The sequence below is a fragment of the Ambystoma mexicanum genome, chromosome 8 (genome assembly GCF_040938575.1).
Source record: "Ambystoma mexicanum isolate Mex_15411 chromosome 8, UKY_AmexF1_1, whole genome shotgun sequence".
Lineage (NCBI taxonomy): Eukaryota > Metazoa > Chordata > Amphibia > Caudata > Ambystomatidae > Ambystoma > Ambystoma mexicanum.
The window spans coordinates 706,168,149-706,191,851 of record NC_090929.1 but is presented as its reverse complement, the minus strand read 5'-3'; the positions used below and the strand labels follow the sequence as shown (position 1 = coordinate 706,191,851).

The window sequence follows — 23,703 nt, the reverse complement described above, 5'->3', positions numbered from 1 at the left end:
GAATTTTTTAGTTATGGGTACCCTACTATTCAAGGCAATCCATGGCTTTTGAAATTAATTTGGTTCCACCAAGCTGCCTCGTAAATGCACATTACTTTGGAGCTGCCATGTTGGCAAATCACTTTGCATTTGTGTCAGTTGACAAGCCCAAAAAGGTAAGATGTGTGAAAGGAGTAAGTAACTTATCTGTAACTGCGGTTCTCCAGAATTGGCATCCTTCATAGATTCAAATGGTGTGAATATTCCCACTCAGACTGGGAATCCTCGGTAAGAAAGAAGTTTAAACTGACATCACACTTTTGTGCTTTATAACAGTCATTTTGGGGTCATACTGTCCACAGCCAATAGGAACCTTAGCTCCTCAAGTGCAAGCAAGTGGCAGTCAGAGCCAAAAGACGAGCCATGCAGGGTTGGCAGGAGGGTCGCATGTGTATCTATGAAAGATGGCAATGCTGGACAACCAGAGTTACAGGTTAGTAACTTATTCCTTCTCCAGCGTTAGATCTTTCATTGATTGACATGCCTTGAATAGATTACAAAGCAGTAATATAACAATATGCATAGGTGGAGGCAAACTCCCAGCATAACACCACTGGAGACCTACGAACCTCACGCAAAAAGGACACTAGACTCTTCTGGGGAATCTGTCCACACAATAGAACCTAGTGAAAGTGTGCACAGTTCTTCAGGTGGCTGCACGGCCGATGTCAGGCAGCGGAATTCCGGAGAGAAAAGTAGTAGTTGCAGCCACTGCTCTGGTGGAGTGTGCCCGTGGCCTGCTAGGCAGAAGCCTGCCCGCCTGTTGATGGCAGAAAGATGCAGGCTGCAATCCATCTTGAAATGGAGGACTGAGGTCCAAATGAAACATGCAATCTCCGCTGCACGCAAATACTGTTAGATTGCCTACTCCATCCGCCACCTTCCCATGTATAAGATGCTGGCAGAATAGGATTTAGGGGTAACAGTCTACCATTCCCTCTGGGTCTTGGGAGCTTTAACAATAAGCGGCATCTTCGATAGCGCCCAAAAGCACCCCCTAAAAAGGAAATTTAAGATAAAAATGCATATTTTTGTTTGCATGAATTACCAGGTGAAAAGTAGTTTAGATTTCACTAAACCATCTGTTTAAGAGTATACTTTTTTACTTGCCCAAACACCACTCCCACTGGCAATGGAGGGGCATGTGAAAGACACATAGCATTTAACAGTCAGCAAAGGCATGCCACACACCCAGCGTTGCAAATACCACTTGTATATAAATAGACACAGGCATCAAAAAAGAGGCCGACATTACCGCATCTCTGCCAGATACTATTTGTGTAATGGCTGTGGGAACATTTGGGATAAACTACTGGTTTATGGCAACTCTTAAAGTACACTGGGTCAGCACTATTGCTCAAAAGGGAACATGTAAAGGCAATTGAACAGTGGTTTGGACGCGAGTGCTCAGTCAAGAAATGTTAATGAAAGGCTGTAGCAAATTGCGCATCTGGAAGCAAACTGGACTGGCATTGCTCAAAATAGAATTTAAAAACAAATGAGGGGATTTTGTTTCTGGGTTCAATATGAGTGACAAACTGCCAATTTTTTTAATTAAAGCATCAATGATAATTTAAGAATTCTAAAAATGCAATGTTCTGAAGGAGACTGGAGTTTAATTGCTAAATGATTGAAATTATTACATATAACAGCCGGGGCTGCTGCACAGATGTATGCAGTCCTAGGCAAAGTGTATTTTGCCCCCTTCATCGCCAGTGCCTCTCTGGTAAAATGGCGCAATCACAAGCAAAAAAAGGTTTCCATAAGAGGAAAGGCTATGCTAGAACTTTCAAGCTGTTGTATTTCAAGCATATGTTGCTCACTTAGCCATGTTTAGTACATTATGGGACTTGTACTTTGCTTGTTACAAATAAAAAGGTCCTTCAGTGCAAAGAATAGGACTCAATGCGCTCTGATGCCTAAAATGGAACTATTTAAGGGATCTTGCTTTCACCCTACCACTATTTCAAGCTTAGAAATTATTCCACAAATCGAATTTTTCAAAAGAACAAGTGATCCAAAGCACAGACAGTTTCTCATTATTAAATCAATAGCAATACCAAAACACACATTCGTCTTCACAGCTCATAGGTGCAGAGCTCATTGTGATTTTATGTAAAGGTTTTTAGTAAAGCGCAACTTCCTCCCAAAGGCATCTTTGCGCTAGCATTATGAAGATACACAAAATATCAGATTGGGTTTCAGCTTTAATTCTGATTAAAGAGGAAGGTTTTCAGATTTTGTCCTGAAGGTTAACAAATCAGCTTTGTTACCCAAGAAGAGGGAAAGGGAGCTCCAGATCTTTACTGCCAGGACTAAAGCGGAACAAGGAACAAGTTACTTACCTGTAACTGTTGTTCTCCAGCATGGGTCTGGCATGGATTCACATGCTCATGAATATTCCCCGTCGTCAGGCTGGGAATCCTCGGTAAAGAAAAAACCAGTATCAGTTTCGTTTCTGATCCGTCTTTCGTAGTAATAACCAATCACTGGTCTCTGCGTCATACTGACCACAGCCAATGACTGCCCTCTACCTAAGCACCGCCTCTGGCAGCCATCTTCAGATTTGGAAGCACGTGAAGTGGCAGTATGACCAAGTGAAGAGCCGCAGAGGGGTAGGCGGGAGGGTTCGCATGTGAATCCATGCCAGACCCATGCTGGAGAACAACAGTTACAGGTAGGTAACTTGTTCCTTCTCCAGCATGGGGTCTGGCATGGATTCACATGCTCATGAATAAAGAATACATAGCAGTACACACATGCAACCACGGGAGGTGGCAAAGGCTCAACATTAAGCATCACATCAACTCAACATTAAGCATCTTACCTCCTCACCAGGCTCACCTCAGGCGAACAGGTTGCGCAGCACTGCTTGGCCGACCCTGGACTCCTCCCTGGAATCCCGATCGACGCAGTAGAATTTCGTGAAGGTGTGCGTCGACCTCCACGTAGCAGCCCTGCATATGTCCAGCAGGGGCACACCAGATAGGAACGCCGTGGTAGCTGCGATCGCTCTGGTGGAATGGGCTCTCGGACGGCCAGGCAGCGGTCGGTTTGCCAACCGGTGACAGCACATGATAAAGCCGGAGAGCCATCTGGAGATGGAAGCCTTCGAGAGAGCCTTCCCCTGATTGACAGGTCCAAAGTTCACAAAGAGTTGTGACGTCTTCCGAAAACCCTTCGTGCGGTCCACGTAGAACTTCAGCGCTCTAGCTACATCCAGCGAGTGCAAAGTCCTCTCAGCCGGCGACGAAGGCGACGGGAAGAACACAGGTAACACCAAGGGTTCGTTGAGATGGAAGTCCGACGGTACCTTGGGCATGAAGGAGGGGTGCGTCCTGAGCACTACCCTCGTGTCGTGGAAAGTCAAGTACGGGGCCTTGCAGGAAAGGGCCTGGATCTCTCCCACTCGTCGTGCGGAGGTGATGGCCTCAAGAAAAGCTGTTATCCACGATAGAAACTTCAACGGGGCCGAGTGCAGAGGCTCGAACGGAGGTCCCATGAGCTTGGTCAGCACCACGTTGAGCTCCCACGCCGGGGCCGGAGCCTTCACCGGCGGGAACGATCTGAACAGTCCCTTCATGAACTCTTTCACCAGACGATGAGACCACAAGGACGTCCGCCCCGTGGTTCTGGTGTATCGGGAGATCGCAGCAAGATGAATCTTGATGGACGCGTGTGCCAGACCAGCTTTGGCCAGCGTCAGCAGGTACGGCAGTACTTGGGGAGCCGTAATCCGTAGAGGGTTAATCTTCTGTGCGCGGCACCAGACAGAGAACCTCTTCCATTTGTGTCCGTAGCATTTAAGAGTCGAGGACGCCCTGGCCTTTGCAAGAACCTCTCTGCAATCGGCCGGTATGTCGTATCCTCCAAACTCTAGCGCTGCAGGAGCCAGGCCTGCAAGTTCAGCGACTTCGGGTCGTGGTGGAGGATGGCGCCTCCTTCCCTGGAGAGTAGATCCGCGTCCGCCGGCAGCTTGATCAGCGGGGACGCTGACAAGTCCAGCAAGTCCGGGAACCATATCTGCCTCGGCCACGCAGGTGCGACGAGGATCATCCTGCACCGTGACCTCTTGAGCTGGTTGATGAGCCGGATTAGCAGAGGCAAAGGAGGGAACGCGTAGAGGAACAGGCCCTCCCAGGGGAACGAGAAAGCATCGCCCATGCTCCTCGTCTGGGGAAACCTGCTGGCGAACCTCCGGCACTTGGTGTTCGTCGCCGTCGCGAACAGGTCGATCTGGGGTGTGCCCCACCGTCGGAAGAGGCGATCCACCAGATCCTGCCGTAGTTCCCACTCGTGGCACGAGCGCAGCTCCCTGCTGAGTGAGTCGGCGATGGTGTTTATCCCTGCCAGATGAAACGGCACCAGAAAAATCCCTTGGGCGAAGGCCCAATGCCACAGGTCCTGCGCCTCCTTGGACAGCGCTGGGGACCTGGTTCCGCCCTGTTTCCTGATGTAAAACATGGTGGTGGTGTTGTCGGTGAAGATCCTCACCACCTTGCCCTTGAGGGACGGAAGGAAGGACCTGAGGGCCCAAAACACTGCACGGAGCTCCAGGACGTTGATATGCAGGGACTTCTCCGTCGGGAGCCAGAGTCCCCTTGCGTGCAGATTTTCGGTGTGCGCTCCCCACCCTTCCAGGGAGGCATCCGTGGTCACAGTCTCCCGGTGGGCTGGGGCCTGGAAGTCCATGCCCGCCGTCAGATGCGCGCGGGTGCCCCACCACCGTATCGCTCGTCGGAAGCTCTCGTCGAGCTTGATCCTTTCCTCGAAGCTGCCCGTCGTCTGGATCCAGCGCGCATCCAGGAATTCTTGCAACGGGCGCATCCGGAGCCTGCACATGGGAATGAGGTAGATGCAGGAAGACATCATCCCGAGGAGGGACTTGATGGACCTCACTTTGGCCGCGTCGGCCACCAACATCCGTTGCACCTTGCCCAAGATGGTCCTGGTCCTCTCCTCCGACGGGGAGGCCAGAAGGGACACTGTCGAGCCTCGCTCCCAGAAACAGTGCGACTTTCGCGGGCACCAGGTGGGATTTGGCGTAGTTCACGGAGAATCCCAGGTCCGTGAGGAGTTGGACGGTCCTTGCCGTGTGGACCACGGCGAGCTCCCTCGTCTTGGCGCGGATGAGCCAGTCGTCCAGGTAGGGGTAGACGTGAATCCCCTCGCGGCGCAGCTGCGCCGCCACCGGTGCGAGGCACTTGGTGAATACCCTGGGTGCCGACCGTAGTCCGAAGGGAAGGGCTTTGAACTGGTAATGACGCCCTTGGACCACGAACCTGAGGAACTTCCGGTGCCCCTTTAGGATGGGAATGTGGAAGTAGGCATCCTCCAAATCCAACGACGATAGGAAGTCTCCTTCCTCCAGCTGACCCAGGACGTGCTGGAGGGTGACCATCCGGAACTTCTGCGCCTCCAGGAGAAGTTGAGGGGCGTGAAGTTCTTACCTGGCCACGGGGGGGACGCGCGGGCACCTTCTTTGAAACTCGAGCGCGTGGCCCCGGGCCAGGGCGTCCAGCACCCATCGGTCGGTGGAGATGGACTCCCACACGCTGACGAAGCCCGCCATCCGGCCTCCCACCGGGGTGCTTCGGTGGGGGCCCGACCCCACGGCCGGTTCAATCCTGCTTGGACGCGGCCTTGCCGCCTTGACCTCCTTGGCGACGACGGCGGGGTCCGCTAGACTTGCCTCGTCCTCTGTAGGCCTCTTGCGACGACGAGCGGGCCGCTTGACGGTAGGAAGCGAAACCGCCGCAACCTTTGGAGGCGCCCTTGCCTCCGCTGCTCCGAAAGGGCGTCCGTCGTTGCTGCAGAACTCCAAGGGCCCGGGCCGTCTCAGTATCCGCCTTGATGGCCTGAAGGGAATCGTCCACTGTCTTCCCAAACAGATTGTTCCCGTCGAAGGGCATGTCCAGGACTCTGGTCTGGACGTCCTGCCGGAAGTCCGTAGCTTTGAGCCATCCACGACGTCGAAGGCAAACGCCGTTGCCCAGCTGGCGGAACCCAGTGTCGGCGATGTCCGTCGCCACGGTGATGGCGTGGTCCGAGGCCACCTCACCTTCCTGCAGGATCTCCAGGGCCTCCGCCCTCTTGTCGTCCGGCAGAAAATCCAGCAGGGGAGCTATCTTGTACCAGAGCTCCCTGTCGTAGCGAGCCACGATAGCCAAGGCGTTGGCCGCTTTAATCGTCGTCGCTGCCGACGAGATGACTCTACGTCCCATAGCATCCAATTTCCTTCCCTCGCCGTCCGGCGGGGAAGTCGATGTGGAGGCCGCACCCCCCCCCGCTTTCTTCCTGGCTGCCGCGGAGACGACGGAATCCGGGGTAGGCTGCGCCCGGAGGCACAGGGGGGCCGTGTCCGGGACCCGGTACTTTTTCTCGTACCGGTCTCTTCTAGCTGGCGTCGTGGAAGGGTTCTCGAGGAGGGAAAGGCCCTCATCCCAAATGTCGTCCAACAGAGGCACTGCGAGGACCGTCTTCCTCTTGGCCTCGCGCCGCTGATAAAGGAAGCCTTCCTTTTTCTTCTCCTCAGGGCAGAGCTGGAAAAGCTCGGAAGCCCTGGAGATCATGGAGTGGAAAGATCCGATCTCGTCGGGCGGAGAAGCCCTGGCGGGAGGCGACGACGGAAAATCCTCGTCGTATGCCTCGTCGTCCGTACCCGTCGCTGCCGCGTCAGTCCCCGTATCATCCCCTCGGGTGGACGGGGAGGAGGGCTGGACGGGACGCGACGGTTGAAAAGGAGGTGGTGGATGGATCCTTCTTTTCTTGGTAGGGGGAACACCAGAAGGTCCCGGTTCTGGATCCCCCGACGGGAGAGGTTCCTCCGTCGGTAACGGTAGCCTCGTCCTTATCTCGGAGCATAAGGACTGTATGGCCAACAAAATGGCCGCCGAGTTGTCTTGCGGCGCTGGCAGAGGGGAGTCCGACGGGCGAGCAGGGGCCCCGTCGGTATCCTCGACGATGTCGTAGTCACCTGCGTCGGGGTCCATTCCGACGGGCTGGCCTTCTTCCACGCCTAGGCCGTGGCTTAAGACCTCGATCAGCTCCTCTTCTGAGGTTGAGGCCGAATCTACGACGACGCCCTGCCCCCCCTTCTTCTTCCCCACGGAGGGTTTCACGGGGGTCCTATCGATGGGAACAAAAGAAGACTCCCTCCGAGGAGGCAGGGAGATTCTGGGCCCCGAGGTCGCCACCACTGGTGCAGCCTCCACAGGCTGAGCCAGGGCCGCCGCGACCGTTTCGATAGAGGGCTTGGTCGGATGGATCAAGGCCTTCACCACCTTAGGTGCGCTCACCGCCTTATCCTTGAGGGAGGGGGCACTGCCACGCTCCTCCTCTGCCTTAGAGCTCGACCGGGGCCTCTCCAGGAGCTTCGCCGGGTGCTCGGCCTTCCTCTTACCCGACCCAGAGCGTTGGCTCGTGGTTGATGGTGCCGGGGAGGGTGCGCCCTGCCTGGCGCCCGTAGAGCCCGACCGTTCGGCACTCCCGGTGCCAGCGGACTCGCGGTGCTTAGCCTTATGTTGGGCCCCCGTCGCCGGGGCGCCCTCAAAGGTCTTAGAAGACCGCTCGGATTTCTTCTTCTCGCCAGACGGGCTCTTACCCTCCAGCCAGTTGGCGAGACGTTGATGGCGGTCCTTCATGGTCCGTTCCGACATGTTGCCGCAAAACGCACAGTCCTTCTCCACGTGCGTCTTGTCCTCATGAAGCCAGTAAAGGCAGAAAGAGTGTTCGTCCTCCTTAAAGACGTTCTGCAGCTGGCATCCAGGGCAGACCCTGAACAGCTTTCCGGGCGTCGAGCTTCCCTTCTCCTGGGCCATCTCCGAGACCGGGCCTGAGAAGCTTCTGGAGTCCTCCGAAGTGTAGCTCGACGAAATCTTCACCCTTGAGGGGCACAGACGAATCCGACACGGGTCCCCGTTGATCGGATGTAGGATCGGTGGAGCTTGAGGCTCTTTTGACCGAAAGAATCGAAGTTTTTTGTGAAAAAGCGCAAAAAATAGCACTAACGCTCGAGAGCAATAGCACGAGGATCCCAACACATGAACGTGCGGTAAAAATCTGAAGATGGCTGCCAGAGGCGGTGCTTAGGTAGAGGGCAGTCATTGGCTGTGGTCAGTATGACGCAGAGACCAGTGATTGGTTATTACTACGAAAGACAGATCAGAAACGAAACTGATACTGGTTTTTTCTTTACCGAGGATTCCCAGCCTGACGACGGGGAATATTCATGAGCATGTGAATCCATGCCAGACCCCATGCTGGAGAACCACTGTTCCTTTCTATACGGCACAGAAGTTAATAAGTTGGTCTGATGACTTCCAAGAGGTTGAATAGAAGGAAACATTTTGAATTTATTGGAGAAAGGGGTAGAACACATTACACATACTTTTAAAGATGATACGCAGTCCATCGTGGGGTGGGAAGGCAGTAGTGTAGGTTTCTCCGGGTAGTTTCTTCAGCTTCAGTAAAATTCTAGTTGCTGCGCTCTGAAGGTTTCATGTGTGATGAACCCATTAATCATGATATTTTGGGAAATGTAGTCTTCCATTTAGAATGGAAGATGCAATGCCACAATTCTGAGAATGCCAAGAATAGAGCAGGACTGTAGAAGCTACTCATACCCGACCAAACTGGAGAGCTTTGCAGGGGCTTTGTGATATTTGTACTAAAACTTCTAACAAAAGATATGTCAGAAAACAGGTGAACCATCAGCTTGCCTAGCCTTGCAGCATTTATTAGAACATGGTCTAGCGATAGGTCTTGAATATCCTTTGGTGTTGACACCAAGCTTTTCGTATATATAAAATGAGACCAGGTTTTTATTTTATGTAGATCAGATGTCAGACAATGTCCTTTAAGGACCTGAAATAATCAAGGAATAGAAACATGAAAGTTGATCTAACCTATACATGCATATTTATAACAGTTATCTTCAACATTGGGTCTCTATACCTGCCTGGGTGCATGTGTCCTGCCAAAAAACGATAAACAAAAAAAGGAGAAGGAAAACAAATAATGTGTTCATACACTGATTAAATAGGTCATTCGTTGTATTCATTTTTCATGTTGCATATAGCAACAATGTCCCAACAGGTCTACATTGCTACTAATTTGATGTCGATGGGGGGCGGGGGGTGTCTCAAAACCCCTGCACCCCAAGATAATCCCCCCCCCCCCCCAAGATGACAGATGCCACCCACTGAAGCCGCCCTACAGGGCATACGGATGACATCTCCGAAGTTACCATGAAAAGGTGACGTAGCTGAACACACCCGCAGAGACAATAGCCAGGTGCAAAACACATGAACTGCTTGCTCACACTGAAAAAGTGATTTTCAGCTAAATGGAACCCACAGCTACATTGGCAGCATGTCCAGCTCTACCAAGGACACTGGGGAAGGGGCCCGAGTCAGCTGAAAAGATAAAGCACATGCAAAGACAAAAAGGCTGAAATCCCTCAAATGACAGCAGAGAGTCATTTTTCATGCCCGGTGGAGCTAGAAGATCTAGCCAGACCAATCAAATTATCTGTCCCCTATAGACTAATTATGCCTATACTGTTCACCCAATCCCATTTTGTTTAAGAGCAAGGAATGTATCTTTTGGTTGTGAAGTGACAGCAGCTCCAAAACTCACTGCCCGCCTGTAATGAGCCGAGTACATTTGGAGCTGTGGAGTTTGTGTGCATATCCCTGCTTGGACTAAATAAAGAAGCAATTTGTCACATTACTGCACTCCTCCGTTTCTGGACAGAGGGGATTTCCCCTCGAGCCTCGGTTTTCCGAACTACAATTCACTGCAAACGGAAGATTGTTACGTTCAAATACCTCTCTAGCTAGATGAATCTAGGAGGACACTGTTTAGATGCTTCACACATTGATGAGTGCGCCTAAAGTTGGACTTGTATCATTAAAGACGTGTCAACTAAATGACCTTGTTTTTATAGTTTGTCTTTTTTAATGCAGAGTCCAACTTCCCAGTTCCTGATGAAGCACAGTGTAAAATAAGGAAAAAATATATACATTGCCAATATTCCAGGTCAAAAGGACACAAGATAGCACTGGCTGAGAACGGGCTGCTCTCCGAAGGTGGGGATTGGGTGGCAGTTTTGCACCAGCCCTGTTTGGTGCCTTTTAGTCGGTCTTAAATCAGCATGACCTAGTACTGTGGAAAAAACGGTGTAATATGACAGAAGATAGACTTAAGAGGTAACCATTTCAATGGTAAACAATAGTGTCATCTGGATGAGAAGTTCGCAATTTAGAGATTTGTTTGACTTCCAGTTGCAATTTCACTTGCACAACCAGAAACCAGTGGTGCAAATCAGAGATGGCGTTAGACTAGGGATAAATGGGCCTTTATAATGCTGCCCTGGAGTAACAGCCGGTGTTGGCCTCCATACCATGCTCTGGTGTACAGCCTAGCCAGGTCAAGCTGAGGTGGTGGAGCAAGTGCATTCTAGTTCCTCTTCATTATGGTCATTACATTGCGAAGGTGGGCGACTACTGTTATGAGGTGGGACATGCTACTCACCAATTATGCATGTCGGACAGTGAGGCGCGAGTATGAGTCACTATTACTTGCAGCTCAATGTAGTGTGCTATGGTTGAGACATTGAGCAGTGCCATTCAGACAGTATTGCACTCCCACTCATTTGAACCACGCAGAAAACCAGTTATGTGCCTTGATTTCTAGCACTGGCATTCTGACGTAAGGTTTTCTACCTGTCGGGATTGTTGTACAGGCTCCGTTGCAGAGATGCTGGCGTCTGATCTTGAACTGGTTTGTGCTGGACCATTATTCTAGCAAACCATAGGCCCCTTACATTTTCTAGATCTTACAGGCTGCTTTATGCACTCCAGTACTCTGACTTCTGCCCTGTGAACTGTCCTTTAAATAGGACTTGGATTGAATAGTCTGAGTAACTGGAAGGATCCAGTGGTCCATTTGAGCATGCTTGGTGGTAGAAATGTGTTGTAGCTTCGAATCTGGGACAGAGGTCTTTAACTAGGTCAGATGCTATTTTGTGTGCACACGGCTGCAAAGCTCTATGATGGGGTGTCTGGATTCTCATCTGGCTACATAACTTCCTTTCCTGGAGTCTGTGGTGGCTGTCTGCTACACTCTGGTTAGTTTGTGTGTTCAAGTCCTTTCCTGTGACATTGAACTCACTACATTGGGAGAACGGAGGTGTCTGTGCAAAGTACCAACTTCTCCTTGAAGAAATTAACAGTTCCCTGCAGTTAAGCGCCTGCAGCTTCCCAATGCACCTGGCGGATGTGAGCCAGCAAAGACCCGGCCCTCCATGAAACCAGTTTTACATCCGCTGAAGCCATAGGTTCTAGGGTTTGTGCATAACAGTAACTAGAACCATATTAAGATCCAACTGGGACCTATGCTACTTCACTGGCAGGCATAATAGTGAGCTCAATGAAGCGCCTCCGGGTTCGCAGGGAGAAGGTAGACTCTGCCCCCCACGAATTGAGATGTGCATTAATGGCAGAAAGGCATGCAAAACAATATAGTTTAATTCCAGGTGAGGCCACAATCAAGACAGAGGTCAGTACGTTGTCCAAAGAGACTGGAGAGGATTAGTGCCCTTGCAGAGGGAGCCAATGACAAACCTTCATTTACTGCCCCCCTCATGGAATCCTTGCTAGCCACTTACAAAATTGCCATGTTCTCTGAAAACCCAGACTTCCATAAACATGTACTTCTAGAACCAGAGAGCTAAGGTAAGAAGGGAGAGATGGAGAACCCGTCCCTCTTGGTGAGTAGAAGTATTGGAGAAAGACATGCCAACAACTTCAGAAGGTCCAAAAACTGGGATCTCTTGGGCAACTCGGTCTGAGCTCTCTTGAGGAACGAGGAAGAGCATAGAAGTAGTGACCCTCCCATACGATCTCCCAGGGATTAACAACCCCCACCCCCCCACCCTAGCGAAGCATACAGTGGACACCATAGGTCTTAATCAGAGGGTACCCCATGCCACAGAGAGAACGTCCCCATTGAGTTCCATTTGTTGGCGCGTTGATAACCCTGCTCATCGTCGCCACCTGCACATTGTCAACCACTGGTAAATGACTTTGTGAAAAAGGAACACTGTAGAGCACAGTCCTACAGTTGAATAGCTGGTTTGCATGGGGTAAGGAGGGGCGGCGGGGGAATCTTTAATTTCAGGGATCAGTTATATATTGGTCAATAAGATTCGACTTGAGAAATTACATTCAAAAGAGAATTTGTATATACACTATTCTTATTTTAATTCCAACATTATCCAAGTCCAGAAAAATAAATTGGTTATAAGAACAAAGAAGCTTCTTGGAAAGACGTGAAACGGTATTTGTTACTAAAACAAACAGCTAATCCAAGCCTTGATAAGGACCTGTGGGGTCGAAACACGTGCTGGGGATTAAAGGCAGGCACATTAAGTGTATTGAAAACATGAAAATTAGATGTTACAAAACCATTGACAAAATTTAAAAGAATGTCTAAGGGAATGAAAGTCTTTAAATAGGATTATGAATAGTTCCAGTGGTTCTTCCTTAATTATGGTTCTGATTAATGTTACTAAAATCCTGCAATAAAGCGTAATTTTCTATGCGCTAATGCAGTCCAATTATTCAACCAATTCCTACACTTGCCACAAGAATTGGAGCTAAAAGACCAAAGGGCTCTAGCAGGGGGCTGGGGGGATAATTTAGGGAGAGTTGGATGTAGCAGGGTCCAGGCCCCAGAAGGCCTTGTGGATGATGCAGGGGGTCTTGAACTTGATCCTAGGAGCAACCAGGAGCCAGTGGAGAGATGTTTGGACTGGAGATATGCAGTCCCTGGGTTTGAGGCCAAGGTTAAGTCTTGTGGATTAGTTGAAGGGGCGAAGGGAGGATAAAGGAAGATTGAGGAAGAGGCTGTTGCAGTAGTCCAGCCTAAAGAGGACTAGAGCTCTGGAGACATTGAGTTCTGTGGGAAGGTTAGGAAAGGGAGAATGCCTCTGAGGAGGTGCAGTTGACAATGGGCCTTCTTGGCAAGGTCTGCGATGTGAGGAGAGAAGAGTCATGACACCAAGGTTTTTGCCACACGAAAGGGTGAGGGGAGGGGACCCATATAGGGCAGCGGGAAGGAGCTTGGGTCCCAATGAGAAGGATCTCAGTCTTACTGCCATTAAGGCAGAGATCACTGGCAGCACACCATGCCCGAATGGCAGTCAGGGATGCGCGAGGAGGAAGGGGAGGCAGTAAAGGGACACTTGAATGAGAGCTGTGTAGTCTGTATAACACTGGAAGAGAGGAGATGAGGAGGATATCTGGTGGGCCAGAGGGGTAAGGTAGATGTTGAAGAGCCACGGCGAGAGGATAGAGCCTTGAGGGACGCCACAGATGGATGGTGTGATACGGGAGAGAAGTGTCCCAGTTGAACCTGGGAAGGTCGTTCGTAGAGGAATGAGGTCCACCAGTCCAGTACCAAGCTGTAATGCCTAGGGTAGCACAGAGCAGATTTGTCAGGGTGGCTTGATTGGCCGTGCTGAAGGCAGAGGATAGATCCAGAGGGATAAGAATGGATGAGAGTTGGAATCGAGATTTGAGAGGAAGTCTTCACGGGTGTCAAGTGGAGCAGTTTCCGTGCCTCTGGCTGCTCTGAAGCCAGACTGGTGGCAGTTGAGACAACCAACAGTTTCAGTATGTTGGATCAGTTGGCAGATGGGCAGCTTCTCCAGTAGTTTGCCCGGGAAGGGGGTAATGGAGATAGGGCAGTAGTTAGCCAGGCAGGAGGGGTCGGCAGAGGGCTTTTTGAGTAGAGGATGCACAAGGGAGTGCTTGAGGGGTAGCAGGAAGGGAAGGAGCCATTGGCAAAGGAGAGATAACAGAAATCGACCAAGGGAGGCAATGTTGTCCTCGATTGTCGAGAAGGAGAGCACCTGTTTGGAGGAGACTTTCATAGAGAGGACTTGGAGACCTCACCCAGTGCTATGGGCGGGAAAGAGGAGAGTAGGAGGGAAGAGGAGAGGGAGGCTAAGGGAGGCCTGAGAGCTGGGGGGAAGGTGGGAGGGGAGGAGAGTGAGGACTGGATGTCCTGAGTTTTGGTTAAGAAGTGGAGGAAAATGAAGTACAGCGGGTCATGAATGGCAGGGGAGAAGTGGAGCCTACACTAGGATTGGTGAGTTCCTTGCAGATTGTAAACAGTTCGCCAGTGTAAGTGGCCCCAGAGATGCACCATGGATACGGGTCCTCTTCGAGCAGATGGAGTCCGTTTAGCTTTTTTGGAGCACGCCAGTCTGTCGGAGGATGTGCCTGATGCCTGCCAATTCAGCAACTCTGCACTTGCATTTCAGAAAGGCTTGGTCGGAGTCATACCAGGTGTTGCGCTTGGAGGCAAGATTTATACGGATTCTCATGACCGGGGCAAGGATGTCCAGGGTGTTGGTGATAGAGAGTAGAAGATTAGCAAGGGAAGAGCGAGTGTGGGAGTCTGTGGCAGGAATGGGTGGGGGGGGGTGAAAGTGGCGACAAAAGCTGCAACTGTGATACTCACTTCAACGGTCGAATGATGGAGACGGAGACTGGCAGTGCAGGCAGAGGCTTAACCAGGGTACATGAGGGATCCAGGTGAAAGGACAGTAGCGCATATTCAGACCAGGAGAGAGGTGTGGCGAAAGGGTTGGAGATGGTGATGTCTGCTGAGATTAGAGCATCCAAGGTATGTCTGGCAGAGCGCGTTGGACTGGAGGGGTGAATGGGGAGGCAAATAAAGAGGCTGCGGAAGAGTCCAGTGGCCATATCAGGAGAGTCAAGGTGAATATTGAAGTCTGAGGAGAAGCTTTGATGTAGAGACACGACGAGGCGAGGTCAGACCACTCGGAGGGGAAGAGGGAGACCGAACCAGTGGTCCTGTAGATGGTGGCGAGAGTCAATGGGGTTGGAGCGACACCAAGCCTGCAGACGAGGCATTCAAAAAGATTAGCCATGCATCATATTTAGATCGATTTGTAAAGATTAGCCATGCGTCACATTTAGAAAGAATTGTGAAGATTAGCCACGGGTCATACTTAAAACATGAAGATTAGCAACCGGGAAAAACAGACTATCCAATGTTCTAATTCCCCCCCAAACCCCCCCCCCAGTATGCACTACCATAACCTTAAAACCCAGCCAATGTACACATGAAACACAAACATAAGACATTCATGAACAACCCAGGTATTGGGCACCAGCCTTACGGATACAACAAGCCAGTGCACGCATACAACCCATCTGCAACCCAACACACAGACTCCAGTTTCTTCTGGTTCTGGACCCATCCTATCCCTCAATAACCAATGGTGTCCTCTTTCTTGCAGAGCCACATGAGCGTTTGGGGACATCCTGTGTGGTAGCAGGGTGCAATGTAAGTCAACATAACAAATGTCTTTGTTACTGGAGTGGGAGGTTATTCATCCTTGCTGAAAACAGCATTGTACGTTGGTGCTCCAAGTAACAATTCAAAATTGATACTCTTAACCACCTAATGTGGTTAATGGCAACTGATTTTGATGCCTAAACACCAACACATTTCAGACGCCATAGAAATATCTGAGCAAGACTTGGAAGCACCAAATTGTCTTGTGGAACAGTTGAGTTGCCCCGATATCTCAGATGGGTCTTTCCTAAAGAAGCTTACCGAGACCAGACAGATAAATTACAGGTTTTCCAATACTTCAGGTTCATTCGTTTGTGCTTTTTGCATTTAATACAACACTCCATAAAAGAGGACTTATTTGGAAAACAATAAAAAGCAACTAGCAACAAGTCCCTTCTGGAAAAAGTTGGTGGCAAGCAGGTCTTTTATTGCTTACATGGTTACTCAGATTTCAGAATGTAATTTTTCCAATTAGTTTTAGTTGCACTTTAAATTAACAGATTTTTTCACACAAAATAAGTTTACCTTGCTTCCAATATCACAGACATCAATTGGATCATTGTCACCTCCGAAGCCTGTGTTCTCATCGATGTGTTTCGGGTTCTCCCATGTCTAAGACAGAATAATTCAGTTGTCCAATTAAATTACGTTGCAAGTTATCACAGTACTGCATAACTTCCAACCCATCTGTGCACTGTTCTCAAAACGCAAGACTATAGAACATAAAATAGCACATTTAAGCAATCGAATTTAGAGTCCGGTTTGAAAAAAAATATTGAAATGCAAACTTGACAAGTTTTTTATTTACTCAAACTGCCAAGCCACATTTAATTCCAGAATACATTTAAATGCTTCATAATTTATGAGACAAAACTAAATGAGCTCTTCATTTCCGACAGATAAATGGTTTCATATTCAACACAATGTATTTTAGTAACATACAATCATTTTTGTTAAAACAATTACTTTGGGTGACCATTTGCTTAACTAGTTTTATTTTTTTCTTTATTTTATTATACAACAAGGGTGGCAAAAGCTTAGAGGCAACCATCCTAGCTTGCAGGAATCTTAACGATTTTACAACCTTCTAGGCAAGACAACACATCTTTTACACTTCTTGGGCAGGGTCCTCTAAGAAACTGGGGAAAGAATGACCAATATTTAAGAAATCTCTAAAAGGGGGGTGAATAACATTAAACATAGCTAGTCTGCCAAACTGAATTATTTTACATACTTATTTCTTCAGCCCAGACATAACCAACGCTACTCAAAATGATATGCTTTCCTTTAACAATGGCAAGCCCAAAAGACCTTCTCAACGGCATCTTCTGGGGGAACCTTAATCGCTCCAATGAAACTCAAAACATTATTCCCTCACCCTCCAAATGATTCTCAGCTTTGCCAGATAGAACAACCACCAACCATAACCAACCTGAACCCCCGCCCCCCATAGATAGCTAAGATTTTCTCAATCTCGTTCAGTTTGTTACTCCATCTCAGTTTCTGGGGCTAGGTATGGGAATATATGGATTTTAGGCCCTCATACTTCAGTGCTCCTTCAGAGAGATACTTCTCCCTCAACCCCCCCCTCCCTCCTTCATGTTAGATACTCCAATGAGTGCAATACCTTCACCAGGGTCCATGATCACTTTGTCTTAATCCAGTAGCAGGTTTACATAGTCAGTCATGATTTTTAAATCCAGGAGTTTTGGTATGCAGTTGCGACAAAGAAAGTAGGTTTTCGATGGACGGCTCTTATGGTCAGGGATTTATTTTTCTTCAAGGCTTCAAATATCTGGTCTAGTTTTGTTGTTTTTGGGAGTGTTTGCGAGCATTCCCTCTCTACCTTCTTCAGCTTGCCTTCCAAACTGCCAATTTAATCCTCAAGAGTGTCATCTCTCGTTAAACTTGTTAAATTTGCATTTCATCCTATATGCATCCCTAGAGGGCGCGAAGGCCTCCATGTTGACAGGCCTAATGGCATAGTTTGTATGTCTTGGGTGAAGAAATGCTAGTCTTGCCCTTTTTCATATTTTGCAAACCTTTGCCAACTGAACCCCCTCCAAACAGAGCAATGCCCCCCTGCATTTCATGTCCTTATTGGAAAATTCAAATTAGTGTGAACTGGCTGGGGTATACATTTTTGTTACAGGTATGCTTTACCGAAAGATGAGTCTTCCCTTCTTGAATGTAAAAAAACAGAACAATCTTACAGACACCCAAAATCATGCAAAGGAATTATGGGACAAAAATGATCAGGGTACTTTCCTGCAACTAGGCTTGGTTTGTTTATATTTTGTCTCTCAGGTTCAAGTCCCTTTCCTATTGTCACAAGTTGTGCTCCCATTCCAACCACACATTTCTGTTTTCTTGTCCACAGACCTACACACTCTGCTCAGTCTTCCAAAATGACTACCAGATTCCCTCATACACCGCAGCCCATGCATAGAACTGCAGCTTAAAGCAGTGAATGAAATTTAAGCCCTGCTTGCAAAAGACAGCCAAGAGTTGCACAGAGCATTAACAATCAAACGCCTTTGCCACAGAGCTTCCGATTGCCCTCTGGTAAATAAGATGTGTGCCATCAAAAGCCACTGCAGGAGTTCCGCTGGATTCCACATCTCGTAATGTGGGACTAGTTATTGTAAAGAGGCGGATACTGGCCAAGGCAGCAGACATGCCCTTTAGATTGTAAGCTTCCCTGAAGCAATACAATTAAGCAGCCCTATTGATGCGAGATCACACCCCACCTTGGTTTCTTGTAAAATCAAGCATAGGTCATCAAAGGGACCAATCAATGATCATGAACAAACTTACTGGGCAAGAGTATTTAATTCCAAAATCTTTGCAATCAAAAGGAGTAAATCGATTTCACGATAGAGGTTGGTCTGAAATGCTCATACTTCTTCCCAAGACAATCTGAATGGGCTGCTTAAGTGGCCCGAAGAGAGTTCTGAAAAATTCCAAAAAACCTGGCTTGTGTTTCACCAACTCTTCTAAAACATATGGTTGTTACAAGAAAGGCTACCTTCCAAGATATGGGCTGTAATTCATATTTATGTAAAGATTCAAATTATCTATGCCATTCATTTTAAGGCTGCTGATCTGGCAGAAGGCCTCTTGGTAAGCAGGTAGATTGAGCGCTTACAAAAAATAATTGATCACCAGAGAAGTGAAAAAAGAAACGGATATTTTCTATAATCAGTAATAGCTGAACTATAAACTTGTATCCATCTTCTACCCCTCTATATATAAAAGGGACATTTGTGGATGGGTGTGTATTAAAAAAGTTAATCATAATTCCCAACACGCTACACATGTGACATTTGGCATGTGGGTAGGTTCCATGGTGTAGACAATAGTATAAAATATGAATACAACATGGTCCATTTTCTTTTAGGCATTACCGTGAGAAGCATGGGTACAACTGCTAGTGGAGGATAAATGGAAGCTGCATTTTGCTAAATATAAAAAAAAAAAGGTAGGATAACATTATTTCTTGGCAGGTAATGGAGTTGTGTGCGACCTGTCGGGCAGCATTTAAAACCTCTTCTATTTTAAGGTGCAAGACCATGGGAGGATAGCTCAGGGGCAAGGTGCTCGCCTTGGAAACAAGACGACACAAAGCACCACAGGTTCGATTCCCGGGTCCGCGCTTAGAAACCTCTGGGTATTAAGTGTGTTATAAATAACCTATCATATCATAAGACATTAGGATGGCCTCTGTGACCCCTTATGTGCTTGTAGTCAGGTAGGTTTAAAGTATCCACACTGCATGTACTCAAACAAACCAAGTAAAATGTTGAGGTGGTGCTGAAACACTACCCTTTTACCTGGTCAGCGTTTCCAGCCAGACTGGAAGCTTCTTGTGTGGCTCTAGTGACTGGAATAGAAGGTCCGGGTTGCCCAAGGACACGGCCAACCTAGCGCAAACATCACAGGATTGTACAGTTTTAGGATGACCATCAGCTTGGAAAAGGCAGGAACTAGTGGCACAGCTAATCACCATCCCTGATCAGTAGCAGACCAGTCTGCCCAAGGAGTTTCCCCAACAAGCAAATAAGTCAAGAACAGCGATATGCCGTTCAGCACCCACTTGTGATCTTTGCTAAATTGCAAGTATATTCCACACTGCCGGAATGTATATGGACATGACCAAATTCCTCAGCAGCAACCAGTGACATGCTGTTAACACCTTTGCTACATTGTGGTGGTATTGTCAGTCTGAATCAGCAGAAAATGTGGAGGTGAAGGAAAGAAGAGACTCCTTCATTGCTAGGCATTGTGTTTTTAGTTGTAGCATGTGGATGGGGAATCTTTTGGTCTAAAGCCTTCATGGAGTAATCAAACCACTTACTGGAAGGGAAATCATATCGTCAGGTATGAGCTCTTGTACTGCCAGCCTACAGTTTTGCCTTCTTGAAAAGTTAAACATCTCCCCAAGAGTCTGGTCTATGGGACTACTGGCCCACTACGCATTCCCACAATACTCCTGAACACCCTAGCATTTGGCAATTATGACGCAGGATGTCAGGAGCCCAGAAGGAAATACTTGATTTCTGCTGCGTATGACATTATCTAGAGACTGGGATACTGAGGGTCCAAGTAAGTCTTTCCTGCAGGAAAACACTGTTGTGTCATTTGTGTCTAGAATCACATCCAAGTATTGAAGCTTTTGCAGTGGAGTTGGTGAGGATTTCGCCAGGTTCACTAGAACACAATGATGTGAAGGGCCTCGCAAACAATATGAAAGTCTTTCCACTTTCCTGAAGGAGATCACCATTAACAACAAGATTGTCTGGAACATGTTACCATAAGGTCTGCCAAAATCTCTGCAATGAATTTAGAGAAATCATGAGTGTGACTCAAGGCCACATGGAAAGACTTTGCATAAAGAGTTGATTTGTCACCATAAATCTCAGGAACCTTTTGATGTTTTGCTCCAACTAGGATGTGAAATTATATGTGCAGAAGATTTATAGTTCACATCCAAGCTCTTTTCTGAAGAAGTGGAAACCACGGCTGCAATGCCAGCACTGGGAATGTTTTACTCTGATTAGTCCAAACTGTTGTGTCCTTATTTCGAGAGTGCCAGAAGTAGATACCGTGCCCCCTTGTGAAAGTGGGGCTCTTTCTGTAGCAGAGATTTTCAGGACCAGCTGTTCTCAATGAAGAGGATTCTTATTTCTTTGCAGTGGAATGTTGCGTGGAGAGCTCACAAATGTGATGGTTATCTCCCTGAACATTCAACAGCAATGTGTCACCTGAGAAGTTTTTCCAAGGAGAACTGTCCACCCACTTTGGTGTTGAGAAGTGAGAAAGTAGTAAATTCCAGCTGCATAGCTGGAGCGATTATTTTGGTGCAAGTGGCAAACTTAGCTACAGCCACTGACGATTCATCACCTCTTCCCTGGTACCTCTTTAGAAGGCCCAAGTATCTTTGGGAATTATGATATTGATGCTGGTGATGTCCATAGGAGGGTGACACCAGCTCATTGAAACCCTGTCTAATAACGGAATAACAAGATGCTAAATGCTACCTTTCTTGGCTACGATCTCACTAGTTTCAGCGTCTGCTTCAGACTTCTTAAGCATCACTTACTCCTATACCAAGGCATGAAAAAGTACAGCCAGAAAGGTTTGCCCAGAATTTTTTTTGTGTTGCTTTTCAGCCAAGATAATCTTGAGGAAGATCTTCCATTTAAGGACATGGTAGTAACTTTGAGATAATTAACTGACCTTTTAATTTGCTGATTGTTTTGTGACAAGATAACCCTCTGGTTACTTCTCTTGTCTTCTGGGACGAAGATCCCCTAGTACTAATTCCACACATCTTCATAGTAGAGAACTGGATACATTTTTGGCAGTTGCTGCTGTTGTGTATTGGAGTTAGCATTTATGTCACATGGCTCTACACAATACACTGATGTACCCACACAATTCAATGTGTAAAGATGTATATGAAATATCAGTTACTAGCCAATGTAACTAGTTTGTCGAACATGTAGAGCAGATTGAGAATTACAGCATTGTCCATTTGTTTGCATGATCAAGTGCGGGTGACTGATCACCATGTGCATCACTTGCTTCAGACTGAAATTGGAGCACTGTTTCACGAAAGGAACATGTTTGAGATTTATTCAATGGGGTTCTAATAAAAACACCTCATTGTTAGTGGTCGTGAGATTGGAATGAAGTGGGATTAGCAAATCATATTAACATTTATTTTTAGACATTTAAATTTTTATCCAGCACCTGCCGAACCCAGAGGGAGTTGGAGCACCAGAAAAAGTTCAAAAGGGAGAAGGTGAAAAGAAAGTTACATAATGTTCAGGATATGACTGGAAGGTCAGGGGATTTAGAGGATGACCGGGGAGGTGGTCTGCCTCGAATAAGTGTGGGCTAGGAGGTAGGTTTTGAGCATTTACCGAAAGTGATGAAGAGCAATTTATACATAAGTGTATAAGACATACATTACATACCTGTAATCATCTTTCTGATCCTTAACTCCAAGATTCACATGCTTCTAGTGGTTTATGTGGAGTATTACAGGATTTATTTTCGATTTCAAAAAGGGACGTCGAGAGCCTTGGAAGCAAGACACAGCACACAGGTTCAATCCCCGGGTCTGTGCTTAGAAACCTCTGGGTATTAAGCGCGATAGATTATATATATATCATACTGTGACCTATACAGTACCCATGATCCTTCATGCGTTGAGGTCCTTAGTTTTATTTCTGACCTGAGGTTGCATTAAGTGTATATTGAATAATTAATGTGAAGAGGTTTCCACATTAGAAACCTGTTGTCTACGTTACCCTATACTCCCAACAAGGGGAGGAGGGTGGGCACAAGTGAATCTAAACAGATATAAGCATCATAAAGATGATTAGAGGCATGTAATGTTGATCTTCTGAGGCTTGTGGATCGGATTCGAATCACATGCTTTGTAAAGACTAGCAAGCGGAACCAGGTGAAGTTGGTGGATAGATAAAAAGAAAAGGCAACAAAAATGTTTCAATACTGCTTGTCCTACTTGCAAGTCATTCCTTACTTTGGTTTCAACACAGGTAGCCTCTAGAGGTACATTAGCAACCAAGGCCAATGTAGCTCATGTGCAGTGTGCTTTAGGTATGAATGGCAACTCCTTGTTGTACAAAGTGCAGCACTGCTATGGGCATCTTACTATCCATCTAGTAATGGTAGCCTTCAAAACAAGATCCTTCTCTCCCGGTGGCTAGGGAAATAAAAAAACAGGTCCATCTTCCTGCTTGGTTTTGTTGGGGTACATGATTGCCCTATGAACATCGAGTGAATGGAGAGCCCCCTCTCCAGAGTTTCGAGGGTCCTAAAAGAATGCTAGCAGCTCAATGGATTGACATAGAACTTGAAAAAATACAAACGCATTTTGGTGAGAAACAGGGGCGCGTTCCCAAGACCACCTTTTTATGTATTGTGACAAAAGGTTTGGTTACAGAATGCCTGAAGCTCACTTACTCTTCTAATCGAAGTGATGGCTATGAGGAAAGCGACATAAGCCAGATCACTGAGGCTTGCTTTATGTATAGGCTCAAGGCAGGGGAGACCCTTTGAGCTTACTGAAGATATTTAAATCCCACCCAGGGAGTGGGTTTGCAACAGGAGAATAAAGTACTTTAACCCCCTCCATGAAGTCTTTAACAAATGGAATGTTCCACCAAGAGACCTTGCTTTGCAATGCTGTATATGCAGCTAACTGGACTTTCAAAGAAATAAAGAACAGTCTAACAAGTGGAGTAGTAGTGCGCTATACACAATGGTGAGCAGTCAATTGGGCTGACATTTGACACTAAACCACATTACAAATATTTTCCATTTTTTATCGAAGCACTGTCTAGTGTTTGGTGTATGCACTTCCTTTAATATTTAATATTTCCGTGCATCTAGTCAGCAAGTTAAGGTGCCCAAACTAGGATTTCAGGAGCCAAGCTGCTAAGTTGGCTGTTTGAGGGTGTAGGGTTAACCCTGGATTCTGTGACATGTTTTGAGGGCAGGCTTGCTTCATTGATGGGCAAATGGACATCTGACGTGCCCACATTGTAGTAACTAGAATCCTTGTTTAGTGCTCCTGGTGCATCTTGTGGATTACCTTGTTCAAGAGTGGTGTTGATGGAAAAGCGTACACAGATATACCTGACCAAGTGATCCACAGTGGGTTCCACCTGGATCCCTTCTGAGAACCTGGAGGCATTACTGTATTTTATGTTTTCTTTTGTTGCAAACAGATCT

At 47.5% G+C, this 23,703-nt stretch overlaps 1 protein-coding gene across 1 annotated transcript in view; it reads right to left on the bottom strand.

Annotated features, from left to right (window-relative positions):
* The window catches only part of PPA1 (inorganic pyrophosphatase 1), a 399,132-nt gene that overhangs the window by 217,244 nt on the left and 158,185 nt on the right, over window positions 1-23,703 (bottom strand). The window contains exon 5 of the mRNA XM_069610510.1: window positions 15,961-16,047. Coding sequence (XP_069466611.1) covers window positions 15,961-16,047 — 87 coding nt within the window. The remainder of the gene's footprint in view (window positions 1-15,960; window positions 16,048-23,703) is intronic.